This window comes from Musa acuminata, chromosome BXJ1-3 (assembly GCF_036884655.1).
Source record: "Musa acuminata AAA Group cultivar baxijiao chromosome BXJ1-3, Cavendish_Baxijiao_AAA, whole genome shotgun sequence".
Lineage (NCBI taxonomy): Eukaryota > Viridiplantae > Streptophyta > Magnoliopsida > Zingiberales > Musaceae > Musa > Musa acuminata.
The window spans coordinates 10,217,553-10,242,061 of record NC_088329.1 but is presented as its reverse complement, the minus strand read 5'-3'; the positions used below and the strand labels follow the sequence as shown (position 1 = coordinate 10,242,061).

The following is a 24,509-nucleotide window of genomic DNA, read 5'->3' as shown; positions in this document are numbered from 1 at the left end:
CACTCGACTCATCGACTACGGACGTACTAGGCCACTACGCCGTAGTCCCTAGACGATACAGGGGAATCCAATCCATTGGACCTGTCTGTCCTCAGTTACCATGTACCTATAATCCCTCATCCATCTAATATCCCAAAGACCATATATCGAGCATGGTGTTGTCAGACCCATACGGTTTCTACTCGAGTCTCGCTCTAATCGGATTCTCCCGGAGAACTCTTTCTCTCTCAACCCGAATGACCCTTGCCAGGGATTTGTCTGAGCAAGAACACATGGGATATTCCTCTCATGACGCCGAGAGTGGATGATCCTCTGTCGACACTCAATAGCCCTCGTAAGGTCGACTACCACTCCCAATGACCAGCTGTACTAGATCTGGGAACAGCCAAACCTATAAGTCTGGTATCAAAGAGTGGAGCACTCATACAGGACATCCTTGGTGTCTCAAGTCTAAGGACCAGATACACCACTAGGACTACGGAATCGTTGTCTGACAATAAGGCATCATCAACCATCCAGCATTCCGTAAGCGGATCAATCAGTGAACTCATTCTCCAATGAGCACATGTACTGTATCCCTAGTGTCCCTACACAAGCAGCTATGAGACCAGCTGCATCCATCATATGGACGGGTATACAGCACACCAGTCTATCCGGTTATCACGATGTCCTTCTCGAGTAACCTATGACCGGGATTATTTAGGATATGTGTTTAAAGGTGAATCGATCTCATTATCGTGATCTCATCATGATCCGATTCCCATTGCACAAATCCAAGGACATCACAATATATATATGCACATATGCAATTGTTATAAAGTGATATACGCCAAAATATAATAAGCAAAAAGATTATGTATCAAGTCACACGTGTCAGCACTCACGTGATTGGCTTGCTGGGCACCTATGACTAGCACTGGCCACGCAGGTGTGTCTCGGGGAGTATGGGGTCGAGGAGCACGACGTAGGCTGGCTGGCCGCGCAGGTGTGTCCGGGGAAGCATGGAGCCGAGGAGCACGACGAAGGCGGGCTGGCCGCGCAGGTGTGTCCCGGAAAGCATGGAGCCGAGGAGCACGACGCAGGTAGGCTAGCCGCGCAGGTGTGTCTCGGGGGGCATGGAACCGAGGAGCACGACGTAGGCGGGCAGGCCGCGTAGGCGTGTCTCGAGAAAAATGGGGCCGAGGAGCCGAGGAGCACGATGCAGGCGGGCAGGCCGCGTAGGTGTGGTCTCGGGTATCATGGAACCGAGGAGCACGACGCAGGCGGGCAGGCCGCGCAGGTGTATCTCGGGGAAAATGGCGCCGAGGAGCATGACGCAGGCGGGCAGGCCGCGCAGGCGTGTATCGGGGATCATGGAATCGAGGAGCACGACGCAGGCGGGCTGGCCGCGCAAGTGTGTCTCGGGAACATGGAGCCGAGGAGCACGATGTAGGCGGGCTGGCCGCACAGGTGTGTCTCGGGGAGCATGGGGTCGAGGAGCACGACACAGGCGGGCAAGCCGCGCAGGTGTGGTCTCGGGCATCATGCGGCCGAGGAGCACGACGCAGGCGGGCAGACCGCGCAGGCGTGGTCTCGAGCGCCATGCTGCCGAGTAGCACGACGCAGGCGAGCATACCTCGCAGGCGTGGTCTCGGGCAGCAGGCCACCCTAAGGGGGGCTCAACAGTCTATGGCCGAGGGATGTAGTTCGGACGGGAAGGCCGCCCTGAGGGGAGCTCGGCAGTCTAAGGCCGAGGGATATGGCAAAGGCCGGGGGACTCGACTCAGGCAGGCAGGCCGCGTTAAGGTGGACTCGGGCAATCTATGTCCGAGGGTTCTAGCAAAGGCCAAAGGATGTGACTTAGGCGGGCAGGCCGCGTTGAGGTGGACTCGGGCAGTCTATGTCCGAGGGATCTGGCAAAGGCCGAAGGAGGTGACTCAGGCGGGCAGGCCGCGCTGAGGTGGACTCGGGCAGTCTATGTCCGAGGGATCTGGCAAAGGCCGAAGGATGTGACTCAGGCTGGCAGGCAGTGCTGAGGTGGACTCGGGTAATCTATGACCGAGGGACACGGCTCAAGCGGGCAAGCCGCCCTGAGGTGGGCTCGGCAATCTATGGCCGAGGGGCGTGGCTCGGGCCGAGAGACACGACTCAGGCATGCAAGCCGCCTTGAGGTGGGCTCGGCAGTCTAAGTCGTTCGGGTGATCACCCGACATTCCGAGCCCTCCTTCTAGTGCCAAAATGTTGGTGTAACCAACCTGGGAGTCGTGGCCTCGGGGCCGACGTGGCTCAGTTCGCGTCCGGACGACGGGTATCTCCCGGGGCGTCCCTCGAGCCCGCGGGGTCGGTTCGGTGCGATGGTCCGATCGGGACGGGGTCGCCATTTCCTCCGGGCAGGGATTCGTCGTCCGCGCGTCCGACGGGGACCCTCGGCTTCGCACCTGCACAAAGGTCGGGTCGGGAAGCTTGACCCGACCCCCTTCCCGACCCGACCCCTCCGACGATCAAGTTAGAAGATGTGGAGGGGGTTTCAGATGAGGAAGTGTTTTAGAGTGTCTCGCCCCCCACTTCCGTTCAGAATGCGAGGGTATTTATAGGAAAGCTTATTGTTGTTTGATGTGCCCACCTGCAGGAGGCAGGCTGGTAGCGTCTGACATGGGCGTTGGCGTGGCGTGAAGAACCGAACCTGAGTAAGCGTTAATGCGCCTAGGCTGATGTTCCGGTTCAGTTGACCGAGTGTAATCACGTCGATCGAGACGTAAGGCGTCGGCTGACGTCAGCCGAGTCTTATCATAATTACTATCCTCGTCGTTATGTCTTTTGGATTCGGTGAATCGAGGGAGGCAAAGGAGGTGAGGATTCGGCTTGATCGACGGGGAACCGCTGCATGTCCCTTTATTTTGGGAACATGGGTCGGACCCCGTCGATAGGATCAGCGGAGGAGGAGATGCAGCAGTTCCTCATCAACGGCCAATCGGCATCGGGTCACCGTCCGATCCGGTCTTCGCGCGCCATGGGTCGGACCCCGACGGCCGACATCCGGTCTCGATGCCGAACCGGGAGGCGTTCGGCCGGCTCTTTGACCACTGTTCCTTTCTGGTGCCCATCGGCTGGTTTGCCTTTTGGGTATTAAAGCTTCGCTCCCCGCCGTGTCTCAACTCGATGCCGAACGATTTCTTCGGTCGCCGAGGAAAACACGAGGTTCTCTTTCTCTTCTTCCCTCTTTCGGTTCTCAAATTTGTAAACGATCAAGTTCTTGCGATAAAACTACGATCTTGTCCTCCCAAATAGAGAAAGAATTGATCTTGAAGCATAAGAAGTTGCCTGTTTTTTGGGGTTTTGAGCGTCTTCTCGGCCAAGAAGGGCGGATTGTTGTTGCTTCTTGTGTTTTCATGGATTGGCGTGTGCTCATGCAAGCTTTTATTTGCTTTAATCTCCTCTATACCCAGGAGTTTTGCCTTCTGTGATAATGACCTGATTCTTGGTTATCGGTGTATCTACCTTATATCTGTATCTTGATTCTTGGATATCTTTTAGTTGCCGTAGCAATTTCTTCTTGCGTTTGTTGCTGCTTTTGGTGAATCTTGAATCTTCTGTTCTGCGCTTGTTGGTCGTGATGAATTTGGATTAGATGGAAGATGAAGATGCTCCTTTTCGCGTCGAAGAAGAACAGAACGATTCCTTTGAACACCAAAATAGAAAGATCTATCCACGATGGCCTTTGGCTTCTAATTCTGCTCTAATGTTACCATCATCGTTTTTCTTTTTTTTTGATGTCCTGTTTGATGTCTTTTACTAAAAGAATTGATTTGATGGTTGAATTTGAATCCTCGGAGCTGTGTTATGCTACTTGCTGATCTGTATTTCCATCCATGTCCTTACCTGCTATATCTGGTTTGATTATGGCCTTAAAACAACCATAGTGCATGCATTCTTTTCTCCCAATCAGTGTTTATTGGGAATATGATTTCTCTGGATTTTTGTTTATTATTAGCTCTACATATCAGAAATTTAATCTTTATTTATAGTCTTTTCATTGATTTCAGAAATTTTTTGAAGGTTCCTCCTTCCAAATGGGCTCTGGAAGTCGTAAAGCAGGGCCCTATCTTGCCTAACTTTGCTATGGCATTGGTTATTAGTGAGTTGTTGATAGGCTGATATCTTGGTTACTTGGATTCCGTTGATCTTTTTTGAGTTAAAAGTTATTCTTTAGGTGACTACACTTGGTAAGAAAGGCTACAGCCATGATGACAATATGTTTCTAGGGGTAGTTTTTGTTCTTCCTGCCTAGAAAATTTTCATTCCCATGTCATGCTGAGAATTTAATTTGTTACTCTTTATACAGCAAATTTGTGATGCTGATGGATTAAAGTCACTTTTTTTTTGTTTTCGTTTCCTACAGGTGTTTTCGCTGTGGCATGGATGGTTCCAAGGGTAGAAGGACCGCTACCGGAATAAGTTTTTCCAGAGGTGGTTGCATTATTACTCTTAGAGAACAAAACTACCATGATAGAAGTGTCCGATGCTGTAGCCGGTTGGGATGTAGTGCTAGTCTCTATGCCATGAAAGGCACCCAGGTAGGAAAACAGGACAGAGCTTCCTTCCACTCAGGACCGTGTCAATCATTATCTGCTAATGGTTTTAGAAAGCCTCAACGAGGACAAAGATCCAGTTGTTCTCGTGAAGAAGCAAATGTTGCAGAAAGCCGTAATACCCGAAGAGATAGTGATAAACCCAAAAGTGGTAGAAGATTCACAGGTATAAAAGATTCAGACTCCAACCGAAGAGTAGAGAATAAAAAAGACTTGCACTCTGTCCCGTTAAGTCCATTAGTTGGATCTGCAAAGCTTCCCTGCTCATCAGATAGTGCAACTGGAGGAGTGGGGTCCAGCAGGATGAAATTGAGATCAATAACATCTAAGGAAGCCGCTAGACAGTCTAGATATCGTTATATAGAAAATTCGAGTGCATCTGGTAGCACCAGCATGACTCATGGGGATGCTTCACATGATATGGCATCCAGGTCAGAGGTCTTTGGTGTGGAAAATCCTAGAGGAACAGACATATCCAATGTTCTTGCACCAGAGTGTAGCTCTGCTGATTCCAGAAGTAGCAGAGCAGATAATAATTTAAGAATGAGATCCCTCAAAAGGGGAAGTTCATCTTTCAGAGGCAGAGGCCGAATCCCATCCTCAAATGGATCAAATCTAGGTACTTCAGACCTGAGTGTATCTCTTCCGGAGCATTTAATATCTTATCAAGCTACAAGAGGATCCAGAAACCAATCTACCAATAAGGTTGTTGTCTCAGTCAGAACAAGGCAGCCACCTAGGGGTGATACTAGAATAAGACCAGTAGGACAAGTAGATGAGTCCATTTTGGCACCAATGCCTCTAACTGTTACCCAACAGTCACAATGTGAATCAGGAGCTATTCCTCAAAGTTCATCGAGATCATCCGCAGATTTTCATCGTTTTTACCAGAATATACATGGAGATCCTGGAACCAGCACTCAGATTGCTCCTAGGAGACAAATTCATGAATCTGCAGCCAATCGCCTGCATATATTTGATGCTCTTTTACAAGATAGAGATGGCTATCCACACTTAAACATGGGAGGAGTTGCTGAGGTATTACTGACTTCTATATCGTAATGCTTCTCCTTTATAAACTTAGTCTACATAATTTATACATTGAACACTGGGTGCGTACAGTTGCAATGCAAGCAATGTGTGGAACAAGCAAAATCCTTTTGGGCATTATGATGTATAAATGCAGCTGTTTCTATTCATCTCAGTTTCTTCTTCTTAATTTATTTTGGATCACAAAATATTTTATTTGAGGATGTACTTAGTTTCTTCTGTTTTCTTTTTATGGTTTTTTGAAAATGCCTGGTGTAGAATTACCTCTAATAATTTGAAAGTTACTCAGATGTCTTTTGACATGCAGGTGTTATTGGCACTTGAGAGGATTGAACAAGATGAAGGGTTAACACACGAGGTTGTTATCTGCGTTCAGCTCCACAGATAGCATGCTTTTAATTATAAGAGCTATTTTATAAATCCAAAAATGCATGAAAAATCAAATTGGACTTTCTGGCGAAGTATTTATTTTATTCTTATTATATTATGCCATTAACAGCTGTGACATTATCCTTGCAGCAATTATTGGCCCTTGGCAATCATTTGTCTTTGGATAGCCGAAGTTTCCATGACCAGTACAGAGACATGAGAATGGACATAGATAATATGTCATATGAGGTTTGTTCTACCTTTGAGCCATGTGTAGTATCATGAAACTTGCTGATGAATATTTTCTTGAGTTCTCATCGATGGAAGAGAAATTTTTTTAACTTGCATCCGTAAGTCCTAAATATGTTTAATGTTGGGTGTTCACGATTCAAATTACAGTGGTTTGGTGATTCCTTTGGGAATAACTATTATGAGAATGTCATTCATTCTTCTGTTGTATCTGCATTTCTTTGCTAGTACCAAAGTGATTCAAATGAAAAAGTTGCTCGAACAAAGTGTGATCCACTAGTTCTTTACATTGCACCGATAGTACTCTCTTATCTGCAATCAACAACAAGATGGTTTATTGCACTACATTAATTCAAATGTAGCTGTTTAAGGTCAAGCAGCTCCATATTTTTATTGTCATCTCATCTGTGATAAAAAATAGAGCAGTTAGTGGCCCAGAAATATCATTGTTTTCATTCTTATTAGTCTCCATTTTTCTGGGAATTTTTGAGGTATCAGAGTTTGTTATGAATTTACAGCCAAGCATATCTAGTAACTCTACTTCCTTGAGCAGGACTTGTTAGCCCTGGAAGAGAAGATGGGTACTGTGAGCACAGCTCTCACAGAGGAAGCTTTATCAAGGTGCTTGAAGAGAAGTCCCTACATGTCTGCCTCTTTGATCTCCGGGATCTCTGGACGTGACGAGGATGAAGTCAAATGCAGCATATGCCAGGTACAGTCAGTCCTCTTGGCCAGACTTTCAAGATAGTTCATATCGAATTTTATTTGCACCATCAAAATTGTTTTTTTGCCGCGGAATGCACAATCGCTTGCTCTTGAGCTTTTCGTTTCTCGTCGTAGACAAGACACTTGTTTTTCTACAGTCCGGTAATACCATAACAAGAATAAACTGTAGAGTTCTAATTATTAGATCCATAATTTTACTCGAGAGTTACAAGTATTTAAATTTTTATTTATAATTTTTAAGTAAGATATTTCTTTATCTCTTCTGGTACTATTGACACTAAATGGATTTTTGTGGCTCTCCAATACGTTATATCCATCTCAGCCACAGCAATCAATCAAACTGAAATCCTACGTTTTCCCAGGAGGAATTTGTTATGGAAGACGAGGTGGGGGAGTTGGTGTGCAAGCATACGTACCATGCAGCATGCATCCGCCGATGGCTTCAGCTAAAGAACTGGTGCCCTATCTGCAAAGCCTCCCTCTTGTAATAAAGCCTGCCCTCAAGAAAAGATGTGGTATTTATTCTTATGCATTGGCCAACGAAAGCTTGCATTTCTTCAGCTTTCAATGGGGACACAATAAACCTTGTGTGTGTGCGTGTGTGTGTGTTATGGCCTTCTTCACCAATCCGTTCCTTTCTTGGTTGGCTGGAAAACCATACTTACCGAACAGAGTATATTGCAACTTTCTTTTTTTATATTAGAAGTTTATGTGTCATTGGGACTGCTCGTTACAAAGGTTAATATCAAATTATCTCAATATAAAATTTCCACGAGTCAAACAAATACCGGATATTTTATTTGGGATCAAAGCTTGCTTATCGTGAAAGAAACGTAAGACAATGCTGATTCATCTGATCGTGGATTGCCACCTGGATGATAACATCTGCGGTAGAACCTATGCCTCTCTCTTGCGGTTGTCAGCAGGAGCATGGTCCTTTAACCCTTGCTCACCTCGACCTTCGAGAGGGTTTATAACGAGTTAGTCATAGGGTGTATTAATCTCCGGTAGTGAGATTCATTCTCTCTGAGTGTTTTTTTTTTCAAGTAGCATGTCACCCTTGTCAATCATGATTTTGGGAAGACTTACACATTCGATTGCAAAGGGTATTAAACCCAAGTGATGTGGTCCAGTTCATCTTTTCGAATGCCTGGTACAAGGGACCATCCCCTGTTCATCCTAAATAAGCTTCGGTCTTGACAAACAATGCTCTCGCAATTGTCCTTTCTTGGTACCACCCTCAAAGAGATGAGCTCATCAATTGTCGACATAAATGAACATTTGGACGATACGAAGGGCACCCTAACGAGCTACTGGCTACACTTTATCGGTCGCTCAGGTATAAAAGCCAACTCCAAAACCTAAAAGAACAAGCTATCTCTATTATTTTTACTTCTCAACTAACTTAACTAATGGAAGGGTCGGGTTAAGAATATTCCCCAACGTGAACCACTTATATAGGATCATCGACGAGGCTAAGGTGTATCTTTAAGAAGCAGCTACTCCAAATCCGCCTCCGACAAAGAAGCAGCTACTCCACGGTCTAATCTCATCCCTTGTAGGCCCTGAATTAGCTTGCACTTCTAGGACTGACCCAAACTGTGACTACTCCACGGTCTAACAGCATCCAGGCAATAACAAAACACAAGATGGCACATCGATTCCACAAACAGTATCGGATCGCAGTTAAAGATCCGCATCCGGGGCTACGCTTCGGATTCAGATTCGAATTCGGGTTTTGGAGCCCCGCCCCGTTGCCGTTTTCTAGCGAATGGAACAGAGAGAGAGAGGAATAGGGAATCCGACCCGTTTAGCATTTCCAAGGGCCTCTTATACCGACGCTGCGCACGCCGACGATTCCATCGCTTCCCGTCGCCTTCTCCCTCTCCCTCGCGAGTCGGGCTTCTTAGGGTTTGGGTCCTTGGAACTACTTCTTCGGTGGCCTGATCTATTCCACTACGATAGCAATCTCCCCAGAGGACACGGTTAGGTTTTTCTTGCTCTATTGGGATTTCGATCTATTATGATCTCTTTTTTCGCATCTTTTGTGGAATTTCTGGTTAATTGCTTGACTTAGGGCCTCTCGTTTCGTCCGGATGATTCGTTGCTGACGATGATGATGAATAACGATGATAATTGTTTAGGGTTTGGGTTTTCTTGCGCTTGTGATTGTGGGTTCCGGGATCATTTAAGTCGGAATGAGTTAATTTGGGTTCGCGCTATATCTGTTGCACTGATTTTCCTGCAACTTGGTTCCGTTTGGTATAAAAGAGTCAATTTTGCACTCATCGGAGTTAACAACCACATCTTGTCTTTATTGACAAGTGTTTTGTCGTTTGATAACCAAGTGGGTCTTGGAACCGAGGAAGCTGACGGGTTCTTTTGATGCTGCGAATTAGGCTTGTGATTGTGTTTTCTGTTAATAGAAGGCCTATCATCACAAGATGTGTGACGTTTGGCTTATACTTGGATAGTTAATAGAATGGGTAATTCTAACCTATACATATGCATTCATTATAGCAAGGTATAATAATTATTAATTTGTTGATTTTTTTTATTGTGCATTCCACTTCTCTCTTCTGTAGATTTTTTTTTTTTTTTTCACTTGCACCGACCATCATTGATTTATGAACACTAGTAGAAAGGACTAATGCAATTATAATTTAATGCTAGCTTCTTTTTGTTTAAATAAAAATATTCTTACCAAACTATGGAGATAGCTACAGTTATGGTTGTTGTGCAGGACCCCTCAGCTAAACATGCGCTGTTGAATCTTTTACCAGTATAGTCCTATTTAACTCTTACTAACCTAAAGTGGGTAGGTTATAGCGAGGGATTCAACGCACACCTTACAATGTATGTGATCTAAGCTTACATGGAGGAAAAAGGGACCTCAGTCAATTGTCTTCCGTTGATACATCGTAATACTGACTCCACCGGACTCGGTATGTCCAGTGTGCACGTGTCTGTGTTGCATTGTCGTAGGATATATGGACTAGCTAACAGTTGTTTTGTTTCACAAAGATGTTTGCATAGTCGCATGAAAAAGTTTGCCTTATGCTGTACCAAATTTGTTCATTTGCTTGTTGGTCCCACCCATTATTTGGTGTTTGAAGTTACAAATAATGTTGCATGATATTCTCCTTCCATGCATAAATGTGAGTTTATGGCATCACTGAAGTTCAGATGAATGGACGTTGACTGTTTTGATGAAAGTTTTGTGAAAGATGTAGTTGTTAAGATGTGTAAGCTCCTGCTGAAATCAGTTATGTCTTTGTTGGAAATTGAAGCCTTGACAGAAGAAAGTTGATGATAGCCAACTTTTCGGTATTCTATGGTTGAAGCAGTCTCATTGGCATCAGTGATCAGATGTACTAGATGGGCTTGTCCTGTGCGTGAGTGAAACTTGCATAGTAAAAGTTGAGAAAAAGACTGAACATCTAGGATAGCATATGTGGAAGATTGTTGGCATCGAGGAAGCTTGCTTAGTTAAGAAACGTGACTCTGATTTTGACGAAAATGTCAATTGAGCATAATTAACATAGCTGGGTAAAAGGTTCTGGTCACTTTTCTCGCTTTTTTCTGTATAATAATAAGCAATAATTATCATGCACAACTTCCATGATCTCCGTGTTAACCCAGTATATATATATGCATTACCTGAAAATGGTGCATTATCATCAATCGACAAGCAGGCGTTTATAGTCATACCCTATGAAGATCATTATCTTCTTCATCAGTAGTTTTCTTTATACAGGAAGAAGACTGCCATGACTTCAGAAACCTCTCTCGAAAGTGAGAAAAAGATTTATCTGACCTTAGAGGATACACAGTCTAACATTAACTGGGATGATATCGTTTGCCCTATCTGTTTGGATGTTCCGCACAATGCAGTGCTACTTCACTGCGGTTCATATGATCGAGGGTGTAGAGCATTCATGTGCGACACTGATGATTATCACTCCAACTGTCTTGACCGATATAAACGTGCACATGGTTTGCCTACCATCACGACGGTCTCCTCAACTACAACCGGGACACCCACTCAAAGCATTCGAGTAATTCCTTTGGGTTCTGGCAGCAGCCCTACCTGCCCGTTGTGTCGAGGGAATGTGACAGGGTTGGTCGTAGTTGATGAGGTCCGCGCATACCTCAACATGATGAAGAGATGCTGCGAAGAGAAGCAATGTTTATATGTCGGCAACTACATGGAACTGCAACGGCATGCCAAACAAGAGCACCCTCATTCTCGGCCATCAAAAGTGGACCCAGATAGACAACAAGATTGGGAGAATTTTCAGCGCTCCTCAGAAATGATAGATGTCTTGAGTACTATTCACTCAGAAATGCCACATGGTGTTTTGTTTGGGGACTACATTATTGAGTATGGGGATGAGAGCAGTGATGAATTTGAGGATTTCCCTGGAGATGACGGCAATTGGTGGACCTCTTGTATTCTCTATCATGTCTTCGACAACTTCAGGTCAACGATAGATCGGCAGAGATTAAGAAATGAAGAGACAAGTAGAGTTCAAGCTAGATCATTCTATGATGCTCATATGGATGATGGTTCAACGTCATCTGCTGATATGCCAGAATACCATTTTGATGGAAGTGATGAGGAGTTTGGAGAAGCAGATGATGGAGCAGCATCCAGGGGAAGCCAGAGTCACCGCAGGTAGTTCAAAAATTCATTTCATCAGTGTTTCTCTATTTCAGACTTAAAATTTACTCTGACAGCACGATTCAGTTCCTTCTGCTTGTTAAGCTATTTTCAGACATGAATTTAGATTGCACATGATGATATTGTTTTTCCTTGATTTTGATGACCAAGAAGAGCCGATCATTATCATTTCAAACAAACGAAGGGAACATAAACCTCAATTGACACACTAGGGCTGCTTTTTGTGTGTTGCAAGATATTTAAAAGCAGAAATTAACTAGATCCCATTACTTGTAAGAGCTGCACGAATGCCTCGATGGTTTCTGCAAAATCTCAAACTGGCTTTTTGTTCATACAATTTTCTATCAGTTTATGGTAGATCTGCTTAAGGCCTTTTTTTTTTTAATCAGCATCTCGTCCATCTCTTGCAAAACCACTGACATGATTTGCAGATTCATAAATTTGTATCACAAGTTTCTATTGGTGTTTGGAAACTATTGGCTGTACCACGAGAAGAGAGGGGGGGGGGGTTGGGTTTGGGTGTGTGTTGTTGTCGTCTGATTGCCCGGGGGCTAATGTTTCTTCCACATCATCCTGCAGCTACAGGAGGCGCAGGTCTCGATTCCAAGAACACTAGCGTGTTACCGACCGCAGTCAGTGGGAGGTGCCTAACCTTCGTCTCTTTATGGTTGTTGGCCAAAAAGTTCCACATGACTCTGTGTTACCATTGTAAATGATTCCGTGCTGCTCGATGCTCCATGTTGCTGTTTGAAACAAAGCTTGGTTATATAACAATCCTATTAGTTCTTTTTGTTGCCTTCCAAGTGCCTAATTCCTGTAAGAAAGACTCTGGTCACTCGATGCTTTTTTATTTTTCTAGGTCACCGTTGTTCTCAAGTGTGCCAAAAAAAAGCTCGTTTCTTTTACAGTATCGGTGGCCTGATAATAATAATAATAATAGTTATTATTACAGGTTACGATTGTACGCGGGAATTAAAGACTGTAGAGAGTTGCACTGCCATCAAAAGTCAGATGGCAGTCATCCACTGAAGGGTGCAACAAAGGACGCTAGAAGTAGCCATCAATGCCTGACTGACTTCATTATAATTCCCCAACCTGCCAAAGTACTCAGTGATGCTAATGATTCATTCCTATCCATTCTCCTCGCCCTCAAAAAAAGGCACGCCCTCGACCTTGTTTGCTGACCGCCGCTCTCACCGCCGCAGAGCGACGATGGACCATTGCCCGGTACTTTTGCGATCCAGAATGAAACTGTACAAATACGGAGAGGCCACGATGAAGCTAAACACCACCGGCTTGTTTCCTCCACGGAACAACAACATGAACAGTAATCTCGTACTCGAATCTAGCTCATTCAACTGAGCTACTACTGATCATCGCAGTCTTCAAACGTTGTTGGAAGAATAAGGTTTTGCATCCCAACAAAACGAGAACGATGCGGCCAATAATTATCCATAATATATATATATATATATATATATATATTAGTGTGTGGGGCGTACGTTTGTCCTTTGAAATGTGTCAAAAGATTGGTTCCTTAGGTGCAGAAAAGAAAGAAATATAAAGCTACTGTTTACAGCTGCATTGATGATGATATCACAGTGAAACGTCAGCAAAAGGATGAGCACTCAAGTAAAAGAAACATGACCAGGGGAGCTTTCGAGTCTCACGCCGAACCACCGAATGCACCATGTCGGCTTTCGCATTCTCGTATTCTGCGTGGAGCAGCGGTGGCACCTTATGTTCCTGTTCCCCTCCATCATTCCGTTCCATGAAGAGGAGCATGCAAGGCTGCCACACCATGCTTTGCGTCCTGGTGGTCGTAGTAGGAGTCCGCTGCTGGTGTCCCGGTGGGCGCAGCACAAGGAAAATAAGCGCGACCATGCTCCTGATGCTGACTGCTACCACCCCTCGCTTGACCCACGCCGCTGCCAGCAGCAGCGAAGTCCACAGTACTGCCGGATCTGAACGATTCAAACACTGACGGCGGATGGCTCCGCTGGTGCTGCTGCTGCTGATCCAGGGCAAGCAGGGGCAGGAATTCTTGGTGTTGCACCAACGCCAAGGGTTGTGATCCGGGACAGTAGGACGCCGGCGACGGTGGCTCCGGAACCCTCGAGGCCTTGCTCGACGCCCCGCCCACCGGAAGGTCGCTGTTGAGGATGCGCTCCACGTCGTAGCGGCTCATGTCGAAGTTGGTCACCGCGTTGAGCCCCCGGAACTTGATCGCCGCTATGTCGTAGGCCTCTGCCGCTTCCTCCTGTGTGCCTGCACTCGTCCATGTCATCCATCTCCACATCATGTGGGAACGATCGCTTTGATGATCGCGCACTTACTAAAAGTTCCGAGATACAGGTCTTTGTTGCCTGCGACTCGCCCTATCCTCGCCTGCCATCGCCCGTGTTGATGGTGTCTTGCAATTGTTCGGATTCGAGCATTAGTTTTACAGGATGAACAAACCTAATCAACCTTCTTTCTCCAAATATGATGAATCTGACCAACCTGGTGACTCCTCTGTACATGGAGGCTCCTCTGGAGAAGCCACTACTCCTCCTGCTCGACAAAGCAAAGCCGAAGTCGTATGTGACTTGAATCCCACACCAGCATGAGAACGTACGTACGTCTGCATGGCGTTGGTACGTACGTGCCCATGATTCATTGATTGCTACTACGATAGATATCTAGAAACAGAGACGGCCCAACCTTCGGAGTGCCGCAACGAACTCCTGTCGCGTCATGTTCTTCATCTCCTGCAACTCCTCCTCGTAGTCCGACACCTACATGTAAGTACGCATACATAAGGTGTGGTGGTATGTAAGACAAAGATGGCCCCCATGATCACCTACCGGGAAGTTGGTGGTGGTGTTGGGACCCCAGTATTTGAGCGCCGCCAAGTCGTACGCCCTGGCCGCCTTCTCCTCCTTGTCATACCCTCCTACATGTTATTGTTCCGAACAGATGAAATGATGATGTAATGTTAATTTGCTCTACGTATTTGGCCCTGATTGGGACGAGAAGAACTCACCGAGGTAGACTGTGGCATGCAGAAAAAGACAATCCATCTTCCAGTGAAAACATGCCACGTGCGAGAAAAGAAAATAGAGAAAGAGAGAGAGAGAGAGAGAGAGAGTGAAGAAGAGATTTATGGCAAAATAGAATGGAGAAAATTTAGGCGGCGGCGAGAGCTCAGGCGCACCTTGACGGCCTTTCCGGCTTTGACCTTCCCGGCGGCAGCTGTTGTCCCACAGGTGAGCTTCGTACCTCCCCGTCCACCTATGCCTTACCCAAAATGCCTCCATGTTAGCAAAAAATACGCTCCCGAGTTGCGGCTGCTCACATCCATGCAAGCCAAGCATCCAGCTTGCATGATTTCGGAGCCATGCTAAATAGCACTACGCTATTGGCATTGCAGTACCTCGTGACGCCACGGTAGATGGACGTCCTTTGGCCGAACGTGTCCATCACCTTCTTCGGGTCCGCCACGGCTAAGGAGGTGGACTCTGGCTGCTCTGCTGGAGAAGCCCGTAGGATTCCAGCGGCGATGCTCCTCAAGTCCGAGTCATAACCGCCATCAAATTGTTCTCCAAGTGGATGATCTCCGGGGCTGCTGAGGAACTCCTCCAGCTTCGGCGCCTCCGCCGCCACAGTCTTCATGTCCACACAGTCGTTGCCACCCTCGTCTCCACCTGAATCCGAGATGAGTTCAACACAAAACGAAAATAACAGCTTAGATCAGCAAGCCCGCAAAGTTTCGTACTAGCAATCACAAGAAACAGTGAAAGAAAGAGAGAAGCAGGGTGTTGGGATAAGAGACCATGGAGAGCAGAGGCAGAGAAAGCTTGGAAGAGAGAAGGGTGTTGGGAGAGGGAGAAGGCGAGCCAGGGGTGAGAAGTGTCCATTCTTCGTTACGAGGAAAGCGCAGTGGCTATTCACGGTTCAGATATAAAGAAAAAGAAGGGACTCGGAGAAACACAGATTCAAAAGGAGCAATACGGAAGGAAGACCAAAAAGGAGAGAGAAACAGAGTGAGGGGGAACACGAAGCACGAGGTTCCTTTAATATACCATGCTACGCTGGTGATGTAATCTTGACATAAAAATAGGGAGGATCGAGTATGAGTGGGATAAGGGTGGGGCAAGTGGAGGCTTTTCACGCGCCGTAAGGGCGGCGTTCTTGACCGAACGGAAGAAGCGGAGGAATCAGAGGATGTGATGTTCCTTCAGAGATCTCTTATGTCGTTCAGCTTCGTTGCAGACGGCCACAGTGTGATGACAGGTTGGGGATTGCAATCATGGAAGCAGGATAGCGTTCGGAGATCGGTGGGGGGAAGGTAACGATGCGTTGTATGGAGTCGGGGGAGCATGTGGAGAGGTATGGCGACACGAGCGGCCATGCTGAGTGGAGTAAACAAGAGGGAAATGCCTGACACGTGACAGAGGATCAGGATATAGATAAATAGGGAATCATAATTTTATATATATATATATATATATATATATATATATATATATATATATATATTTATATTTCTTTAATTAATTTATTATTTGATATATAATTTAAAAAATTCCTCAAATATCTATAAATATATATTACCTAGATGACTAAAATCATCAAACTTTTACGGTAATTCTTGATGAAGTTTTCTTGATTTTTTTAAAGTAAGAGTAATTGTATTAAGTACAAATTATGTATAGACTAAAGCCAAAAACCTCTTAAAGCAATCTAGGAGAGTGCATCCTGGGAAGGTGGAATAATCTCACCCCATCAAACTCATCTTCAAAAATAGTAAAATAAAAATAAATTTTATCGAAAAATCTAGTCATGACTACATATACTGTATACTATGATTTATTACTATAGTCAATAGAAAATAAATGCAATGTCCAAATATGCGTGGACTTCTTGTGAATACATCATATTATTGAAATGTTTAACCATAAAATATATTCCATTGTTCATCATCATTCATGATATTATTAACTAATGGTAAATTGAATCTTCCCCTCTACTTGTTAAGTACTCAATTTTTGCTCTATACATGATCTTAAGTCTAAGAATCTCAATCAAAAGTTGAGCATTATTTTTGTTATGATACTCAAAATTATTTTTGTTATGATACTCAAAATTCTGCCACACATCTCCTGCACATATGAAAGTAACATTTGTTAGTTGTATAAGAAATCTTTTTCTTAAGAAGTTTTACATGAGTATTTCTAATTCTTGATATAAGTTTAACTATAGTAGCTTATTGAGTTCAAATCTCATTACAATCTTCTTCCATATATAATTAATATAGTCATAAGCGAGACGGTTAGTACTTTCTTCCTTTTACATAGAAAGAGAACATCAGTTTACAAGATAAATACCTCTTCTCTTCATATTGTCTATTGTATGTAGTTTGTCAAGAAAGGCCTATCATGTACATAAGGAATGTCTCTGTAAGCTCGGTCTATCCTATGTCCAACTACTTAGAATTCATTTATTGTACCTTTGTCTAATTTGATTCGATGCAAACGCAGCATTAAATTTATCATTGTTATAAAGTCAAATGATCATATCTAAAGAGTTATTCCTGATTGGAATAGTTTTAATGATCGGTCAAAGTTATAACATTTCAAGGGAAGTGGGATTGGGAAGACACCTGGTGGTGCCATTAGTAGTGAATTTAGAAACCTTTCAATCTTTGGAAGCCCTTAACTCTTATCGTACTCTATCATCAAATAATTAAAATATGCTTTTTCCATTCACCAAAGGGTCATACCACATATTAGTGCTAGTCTAAAAGAGATTACATAAGAAATGTTATTGATTAGCCAATTCCTTGCTTTTCAGAATTTCTTTTCAAACAACAAAATGAAATATTTTTACTAAAGCTACCCAAATTGATTCTTGTGATAGGTACCTAGTACAAACCTGTTTTGAGTATAAGGAATATTTGTTTTTATAAAATATCCCATAATTGTTTTACTAAACAAGCTTTATTCCAATCTCTAATATTTTTTAATTCAACCCTCCTTCATCTTTTGGTTTGTAAATGTTATCTTAATTTACCATATACTTTGCCTTACCATTTATGTCATTCCAAAAGAGATTCATAAGTAGTCTTTCAGTATCATGGAGAAGCTCAATAAACAAAAAAAATATATTAAATTAATAAATATAGTAAAGAGTTCAATACAAATCGGATGAGCTCAAGCCGTGCTACTTTAGAAAGAAGTCTATTTTTTTAAGAGAAAATTTTATTCTTTATTTTCTACCGGATAAGCTAATAGAGAGTTTTGTTGATGCCAGTAGATATGAGTGGAAGACTTCCCTCACTAACCCTTAAAGTTTGAGCAATATAAACCTTACCTTTAATGCAAACACCCACGTAGACTTTGTTTTTTGCATAATTTAGTTTAAGGCTAGAAGTTATAACAAAGTCTTTGAGAATGGCAATCAGATTCCTCACAAAAGTAGGAAGATAATAAGGTCATCAACAAAAGTTATATGAGATATATAAACGGAACCAACATGAGATCCCTTAATGTTGTCATTAAAGACTATTTCTTCTAATATACCGTTGAGTCCTTCTATTATAATTGTAAAGAGATAAAGAGATAGTGGATCTCTCTGTCAGATGTCATTCTTACTTCCAAAAAAACCAATGGGTGAATCGTTGAAGAGAATAAAAAATTTTGGAGCATCCAAGCAATATTAAATCCAATTAACCGAGGGAAGCTGAGCATCTCGTAGATAAAGTGTTTATTAATTGAATAAAAGGTTTTTCTTAAATCAACTTTAAAATAGATTTTATTCTCTCTTGTTTTCGAGTGCATATCCTTTCACCAAGTCATTAGCAAGAAGAATATTATGCTGTATACTTTGTTAATCATAGGTCCTCTATAAACCAATTACGTGAGTGATGACACGTATGATATGATATACTTTCTTTTTTTGTTATTATGTTATTTTACATTTTATCACTTTATATTACTTGTAGATAACAATAATGAGACTGATTCACCTTTAAATACAAACCCTAAATAATCTCGGTCATAAGTTACTCGAGAGGGACATCGAGACAACCAGATAAACTGGTGTACTATATACCCGTCCGGAGGTAACTGGTCTCATAGTTGCTTGTGTGGGGACACTGAGATACAGTGCAAGTGTTCATTGGATAATAAGTTCACTGATTGATCCGCTCACAGAATGTTGAATGGTTGATTATGCCTTATTGTCAGATAGTGATTCCGTAGTCCTAATGATATATTTGGTCCTTAGACTTGAGACACAAATGATATCCTGTATGAGTACTCAACTCTTTGATACCGGACTTATAAGCCTGAAAGTTACAGATCTAACTAACCTTACGAGGGCTATTGAGTGTTAATAGAGGATCATCTGCACTCGGTGTTATGAGAGAAATATCTCATATATTCTTGCTAAGACAAATCCCTGGCTAGGGTCATTTGAATTGAGAGAGAAAAAGTTCTCTAGGAGAATCTGATTAGAGCGATACTTGAATAGAAACCGTATGGGCCTAACATTACTATACCCGGTTAAACGGTCTCTAGGGTATTAGATGAATAAGAGACTATAGTTACATGATAATATGATAACTGAGAACAGACAAGTCAAATGAATTAGATTCCCTTGTATCATCTAGGGATTGCGGCGTAGTAATTTAGTACATTTACAATCGATGAATCAAGTGAATTATTATGTAGATAATAATTCACTGATCCAGAAAGAGTTCTGATAGGTATGACTCACCGTCATCTTGATATTGAGTCTAAAGGGCCACATATATATGGTAGGTGTTGTGACGAGTAGAGGTTCAGATGTGAGATATCTGTTGGAGCCCCTATCTTATTGGATATCCAATAAACCCCTGAATTATTGAATCCTATGGATGAGATCCAATAAGAGCCAATGAAAAATTATTGTGTAGAGACTCACTAATCTAAGTAGCATGGGTAGTTGGATGGAGATCCAGTACCCAATATGACAAGATCCATTATGGTAAGTTGATAGGGAGCCTCTATAAATAGGAGGTAACCAAAGAGCCATGTGCGTGTGGACAGCAAGAATGGGCAGCCCTTTCTTAATTCGTGGTGCGCGCGAGGAAGAGATTTGAACAACGATTTGAGAAGCATTTGCACAGCCCTTGCCAGCCCTTGCCATGTGGATTACCGATAGAGAGGGGGATAGTTGACCTTCTTTATTTTCTCCCACATATCTGGAGATTTTCAAGGATATAATCTCCCTAGGTAACACATCTTTCTTATACATGTAGTTTTTTTGTTTTACGAGTTTTTGCACACAAATCTTTGCACGATGATGAAACCTTATTTTTTTGTGGGAATTTTAGGATTTTGTTTTATGTTCTTTCGTTGTGCATATAATATCGTCCTAGATTTCCCAATATACTTTTCCCTTTAATGAAAGTAGCCTGATTAGGACTAATGATCTTATACATAACCTTTTACATTTTATCTGTCACACCTTGGAGATGACCTTATAAATAGAGTTACATAATGAAATGGATCAATAGTTCTCCAATGAATTAGCCCCTTCGTTCTTAGGAACTAAAGAAATAAAAGTACAATTCATTTCTTTAAGAATACGACCTGAAGAGAAAAAATATTGATAAGCTTTAATCACATCATTGTTTACGATAGACCATGCAATTTGGTAAAACTCAGTTGGAAATCCATCTAGATTAGGGCTTTTGTACTTCAATGACTTAAAGACAACTCTCATAATTTTTTCATCTATAATTGGGGCATTGAGGATTGAGATAGCTTTCGGATCAAGCTTTCTAGCAGGTTCCATATGAATACTATTAGGTTGCTTCTCTTGATTAAGGAATAAAAAAATTACACATTGTGTTCTTTAATCTCATTCAAATCCTCAATAAGATTATCATTTTTGTCTTTACATTTCTTGATGTGATTAGTGGCCCTTCTAGTAGTAATGGTAGCATAAAAAAACTTAGTACTATAATCCCTTAGAGTAAGCCAATTCTATCTAGACATCTATTTTAGAAAGCTTTCCTTAGCTTGCATAAATTTATCTCTAGCTTCTGCTCTTTTGCAGATGAGATTCTCATCAAAGGACTGAAAATGCAGCTTATGTTACATCGTCATAAGTTCCTTTTTGTATAACTAGACCCAAGTATTAATATTACCAAAGGTATTTTTATTCCATTCGTTAAGTGTTTTTTTACATGCTTGTAGCTTTTGACATAAGATGTAAGGTAGAGATTCATGCACATTAATATATGGTGAGTACTCCATATATTAACTAACCTAAAAGGTTTCTTGCCTCTGGATATTTCTGTCTTAGTGTATATACATTATAAAGTGATATGAAAACAACTGAGCACCATACTCAAGAAGTGAATTAGGATAAACTGTTAACCATTCTTAGTTAATCAAATATTTATCTATTTTAGTTATAATTTTCGTATGGGCGGCACCTTGATTACTCTATGACAACCAATCACCTACCGATTTCATATCAATCAATGTAGCAATATCTATACAATCTTTAAAATTTTGAAGTTGGCTTTTTGAAAATGGTCTACCCCCTACTTTTTTATTTATGTATCGAACAGTATTAAAGTCACAAAAAACAATCCAAGACACTTTAGTACAACCATTTGCAACGCTAATTAGATCAGTCCATAAAGCATTTCTTTCATGCATATTGTTGGAAGCATAAATACTAGTAATATTGAATTGACAACTATTCCTTTTATCCTCTACCTTAAGGTGGATGAATTGTTCAGTAGTGAAAATAAACCAAGCACTAATAAAGTTGGGATTCCATAAGACCCATACTTCACCATAAGTGTCAGGAGGATCATTAGTAAAAAGTTCTGCCTTATGCTATATTGAATTATTTTGAACACAAATATGAGGTGTTTTAATTTTTATTTTCATAAGAATAATAATATTACATGCAACAGACCTAATTATTATATTGAGATCTTAACATTTTTCATGTTTATTAAGTCCATGAATATTCCAGTAGGTTATCTTCACCGAAATTAAAAATTAGGTGGGAAAAGAAGTAAGAGATTCTTCCTAGATAAAAGGAAGGTTATGCGACTTGTGAAGGACATTATCATCCTTTTTCTTATCCTTAGATTTGATATTTTTCACTTGCATAATATCTTTACCTTTTTAAGCCTATATTTTTAGGGCGCGATAAGTTTGTTGAAGCATGATCTCCTAGTTGGTGAGATTTGTTGGGGTGTGATGAGTTTATTAAGATATAATTTCCTAGTTGGCATGTGAGGTTAATGGGATACTCCTGTTGTGGAAGGCACCAACAAAATAGGACGAGATGAAATTCTTGATTTGTCCTTCTCTTATCCACATTGATATCCCGATGAGTTGGAATTCTCACCATCTTCTCCACCACATATGCAGTTGGCACTGGAGGAGACCCACCTTGTTCCTTAGTGCAACTATTCAGAATAATAGCAACGACTTCGTGCTGAGGCGCTTAACGTGGCTAGTAGACTTGTGTGATCTATTTTTTGAGTTTGCTAGCAAGCATCATTTGCATGGCTGAAAGATAAGCAAACCCTACAATATTGTGACTTCCAAGAATATGAGACATTCATCTTACGGGTGTTCTCATCAAGATCATGATAAAAGACCTCATTTGGAAGATCACCATCAGAAGAAACTATTACACGAGCTCGTACAAAAGCCAATCTTGTTTGCGTAATTGTTGCCTTGTCGATATATAGTGGCTATCCCAGGGTGCTGCATAGCTTTGCAATAAAGCATCGACTCCAAATATGTAAAGGAAGACCACAGAAGAATACCTATAAAGGAACATACTATATGTTGTCTAACACTAAGTGAATGTTAGGGAACCAATGTCATGGAATCATTAGATGACCTCGAATAGTCCAAAACCCTTCAAGGACCTATTGCAAATCTTATTTGGAGTAGAGCTTACTCACAAAAAATTGTTCTCTAGCATATAAAGATCGATTGTTGATGTTTCCCATCTAGTATTGATGAATGAAGATACTGGGAAAAAAGATATTTTGAGACCGACCACGTAGCCAACCAATGCCATGGACCATGTATCAATCAACTCTTCAGAATCAACAGTCTCATACACATTAATTTTCTGATCAGCCTGGACTTCTAGAGCAAAGAAATTCAAGTGAAGATATAAACTTTCAACCAGGGCCTTGAAGAGACTACTCCAAGGCCGAGGATCTCTAGAAATGGGAGCAGGAGGTCATGATCTAGAGTGCAATCTACCTCGAGGCTGGGTCGTCGGAGGAGCATCCCATTGGGAAGAAGGTAATGCTTTTGATTTCCTCTTCATTATTGCACCATGACGGCTATTTCTTGATTAATGATCACCTTCAAATTTTCAAAAGGTGATAATTATGCATCATGACCAGCATAGTTCATCAACCTTCACTTTTGATATAATTTAATAAGCTAACTCGATAGCTTCCTTAATTATCCATATGAAAATATTTAAATATTAAAAAAATAATCATAATGGCAAATCCTAATCATAAATTATGATTATATCAAAAGTGTCTTATTCTATAAGTCATTCAATTCAAGTTTTAGTTATTGGCTCTACAATACTATTAATCTCTTCATGCAATATTGTAGTAGAAGTATGAAAACAACTCACCTTCGTCAAGTTATAAACCATATTTGCCAATTGCTTTCGCTTTGGCATGCTAAGTTTTTTTATCTATCTTGATAAAGATAACCTAATAGAGAAATACTATTGATAATTATATGTAAAATCTAAAAATTATTATAGATGACATGGCCTTAGTATGTGAGTGACGAATAAATTATTGTTCATGCTCTTAATGACTTAGGAGACGAATAAAAAAAACTAAGAGTAATAATTTAGGCACATGCTCATTAACGTATTTTAAAAATATATATAATAAGTTGATTAATCATAAAATATATCTAAAAGAATAAGAAAAGAAGATAAGACCAACTATCATAGCTCAATTCAATTAAAATTTTAAAGAAAATGACAATCAAAGAAATAAGAACTTCAATAAATGGCCAAACAAGATGCCTTATAAACATATAGGTAATACAGAGCCATTATCATTTATTGCACCATCAACTTTCCAACTATGATGGCAACCTCAACTCAAATAACTCAAGAAGTAACTTTAACTATAATAATCACTACAAGTACTAGTAGCTTAGTGTTCTGACAATAATAATCAACAAAAAGTAATCTGCTAACTCTGGAATAAAATTGGACACTGCAAAATTTTATCAATCTCAACCCAAACCTATTGTCACACCCAATCGAGCTCATGCAAATATCATGACTACTTTGACCGTTCATCTATGTAATTAGATTATAAACTTTGGTGCTTCTTATTATATCACTTCTGATTTACAAAATTTATCCATCCATATCGATTATAGAGACAATGAAGATATCATTATTGGTGATGATAACAAAATCTCTATCACTCATACTAGTTTATTAATACTTAATTCATATACAAACACTTTTATACTCAATGATATTTTGTATGTACTTCATATCAAAAAAATTTTAATTCTGTATTTTAATTCTATAAACAAAATAATACTTCTATTGAGTTCTTTTTTGACTCGTTTCCTATAAAGCATCTTAGTGTAGGGGCATCCTTGGTCGAAGATTAGAATAAAAATAATATTTACGAGTAGCTATTAACTTCACAAATCACTAAGTCAATTGCTCTTGCTTCAATTGTTATTTCATTCGATGAAGGGCATCGTTATCTTGGTTATCTATCATCCTTTATTTAATGATAACTTATTTATCATTATTCCCTTTTAACCTTTAAATCAAGTAAA

At 41.3% G+C, this 24,509-nt stretch overlaps 3 protein-coding genes across 4 annotated transcripts; 2 read left to right on the top strand and 1 right to left on the bottom strand.

The window, feature by feature from the left end:
* The first annotated feature begins 3,022 nt into the window (after positions 1-3,022).
* Positions 3,023-7,679, top strand: LOC103973140 (uncharacterized). Of its 2 annotated transcripts, XM_065124746.1 has the most exons (7): positions 3,153-3,177; positions 4,023-4,114; positions 4,379-5,606; positions 5,926-5,976; positions 6,138-6,236; positions 6,790-6,948; positions 7,325-7,679. In XM_065124746.1, the coding sequence occupies exons 3-7, from the start codon at positions 4,395-4,397 to the stop codon at positions 7,448-7,450; spliced, it is 1,647 nt and encodes a 548-aa protein (XP_064980818.1). In that variant the 5' UTR covers positions 3,153-3,177; positions 4,023-4,114; positions 4,379-4,394; the 3' UTR covers positions 7,451-7,679. The 2 variants fall into 2 exon arrangements, with proteins under 2 accessions (XP_009385907.2, XP_064980818.1); XM_009387632.3 differs by lacking the exon at positions 4,023-4,114 and having other exon boundaries at positions 3,023-3,177.
* Positions 7,680-8,813: 1,134 nt separating this feature from the next.
* LOC135622684 (uncharacterized) lies at positions 8,814-12,436 on the top strand. Its single transcript, XM_065124727.1, has 3 exons — positions 8,814-8,947; positions 10,720-11,640; positions 12,226-12,436. The coding sequence occupies exons 2-3, from the start codon at positions 10,733-10,735 to the stop codon at positions 12,260-12,262; spliced, it is 945 nt and encodes a 314-aa protein (XP_064980799.1). The 5' UTR covers positions 8,814-8,947; positions 10,720-10,732; the 3' UTR covers positions 12,263-12,436.
* Positions 12,437-13,182: 746 nt separating this feature from the next.
* Positions 13,183-15,545, bottom strand: LOC135622671 (AP2-like ethylene-responsive transcription factor AIL5). The gene is made up of 8 exons (XM_065124705.1): positions 15,461-15,545; positions 15,062-15,332; positions 14,843-14,925; positions 14,493-14,581; positions 14,350-14,423; positions 14,149-14,199; positions 13,983-14,059; positions 13,183-13,914 (listed from the first exon to the last, which is right to left on the bottom strand). Exons 1-8 carry the CDS (start codon positions 15,543-15,545, stop codon positions 13,406-13,408), a joined length of 1,239 nt encoding a protein of 412 aa, XP_064980777.1. The 3' UTR covers positions 13,183-13,405.
* Positions 15,546-24,509: the final 8,964 nt, after the last annotated feature.

Coding starts and splice junctions, on each gene's coding strand:
- LOC103973140 (XM_009387632.3), top strand. CDS start 4,395: ATGGATGGTTCCAAGGGTAGAAGGACCGCTACCGGAATAAGTTTTTCC. Junction 5,607..5,925: donor ACATGGGAGGAGTTGCTGAG/GTATTACTGACT, acceptor TTTGACATGCAG/GTGTTATTGGCACTTGAGAG. Junction 6,949..7,324: donor TCAAATGCAGCATATGCCAG/GTACAGTCAGTC, acceptor ACGTTTTCCCAG/GAGGAATTTGTTATGGAAGA.
- LOC135622684 (XM_065124727.1), top strand. CDS start 10,733: ATGACTTCAGAAACCTCTCTCGAAAGTGAGAAAAAGATTTATCTGACC. Junction 11,641..12,225: donor GGAAGCCAGAGTCACCGCAG/GTAGTTCAAAAA, acceptor ATCATCCTGCAG/CTACAGGAGGCGCAGGTCTC.
- LOC135622671 (XM_065124705.1), bottom strand. CDS start 15,545: ATGGACACTTCTCACCCCTGGCTCGCCTTCTCCCTCTCCCAACACCCT. Junction 15,333..15,460: donor CTCTGCCTCTGCTCTCCATG/GTCTCTTATCCC, acceptor TCTCGGATTCAG/GTGGAGACGAGGGTGGCAAC. Junction 14,582..14,842: donor AAGCCGGAAAGGCCGTCAAG/GTGCGCCTGAGC, acceptor AATAACATGTAG/GAGGGTATGACAAGGAGGAG.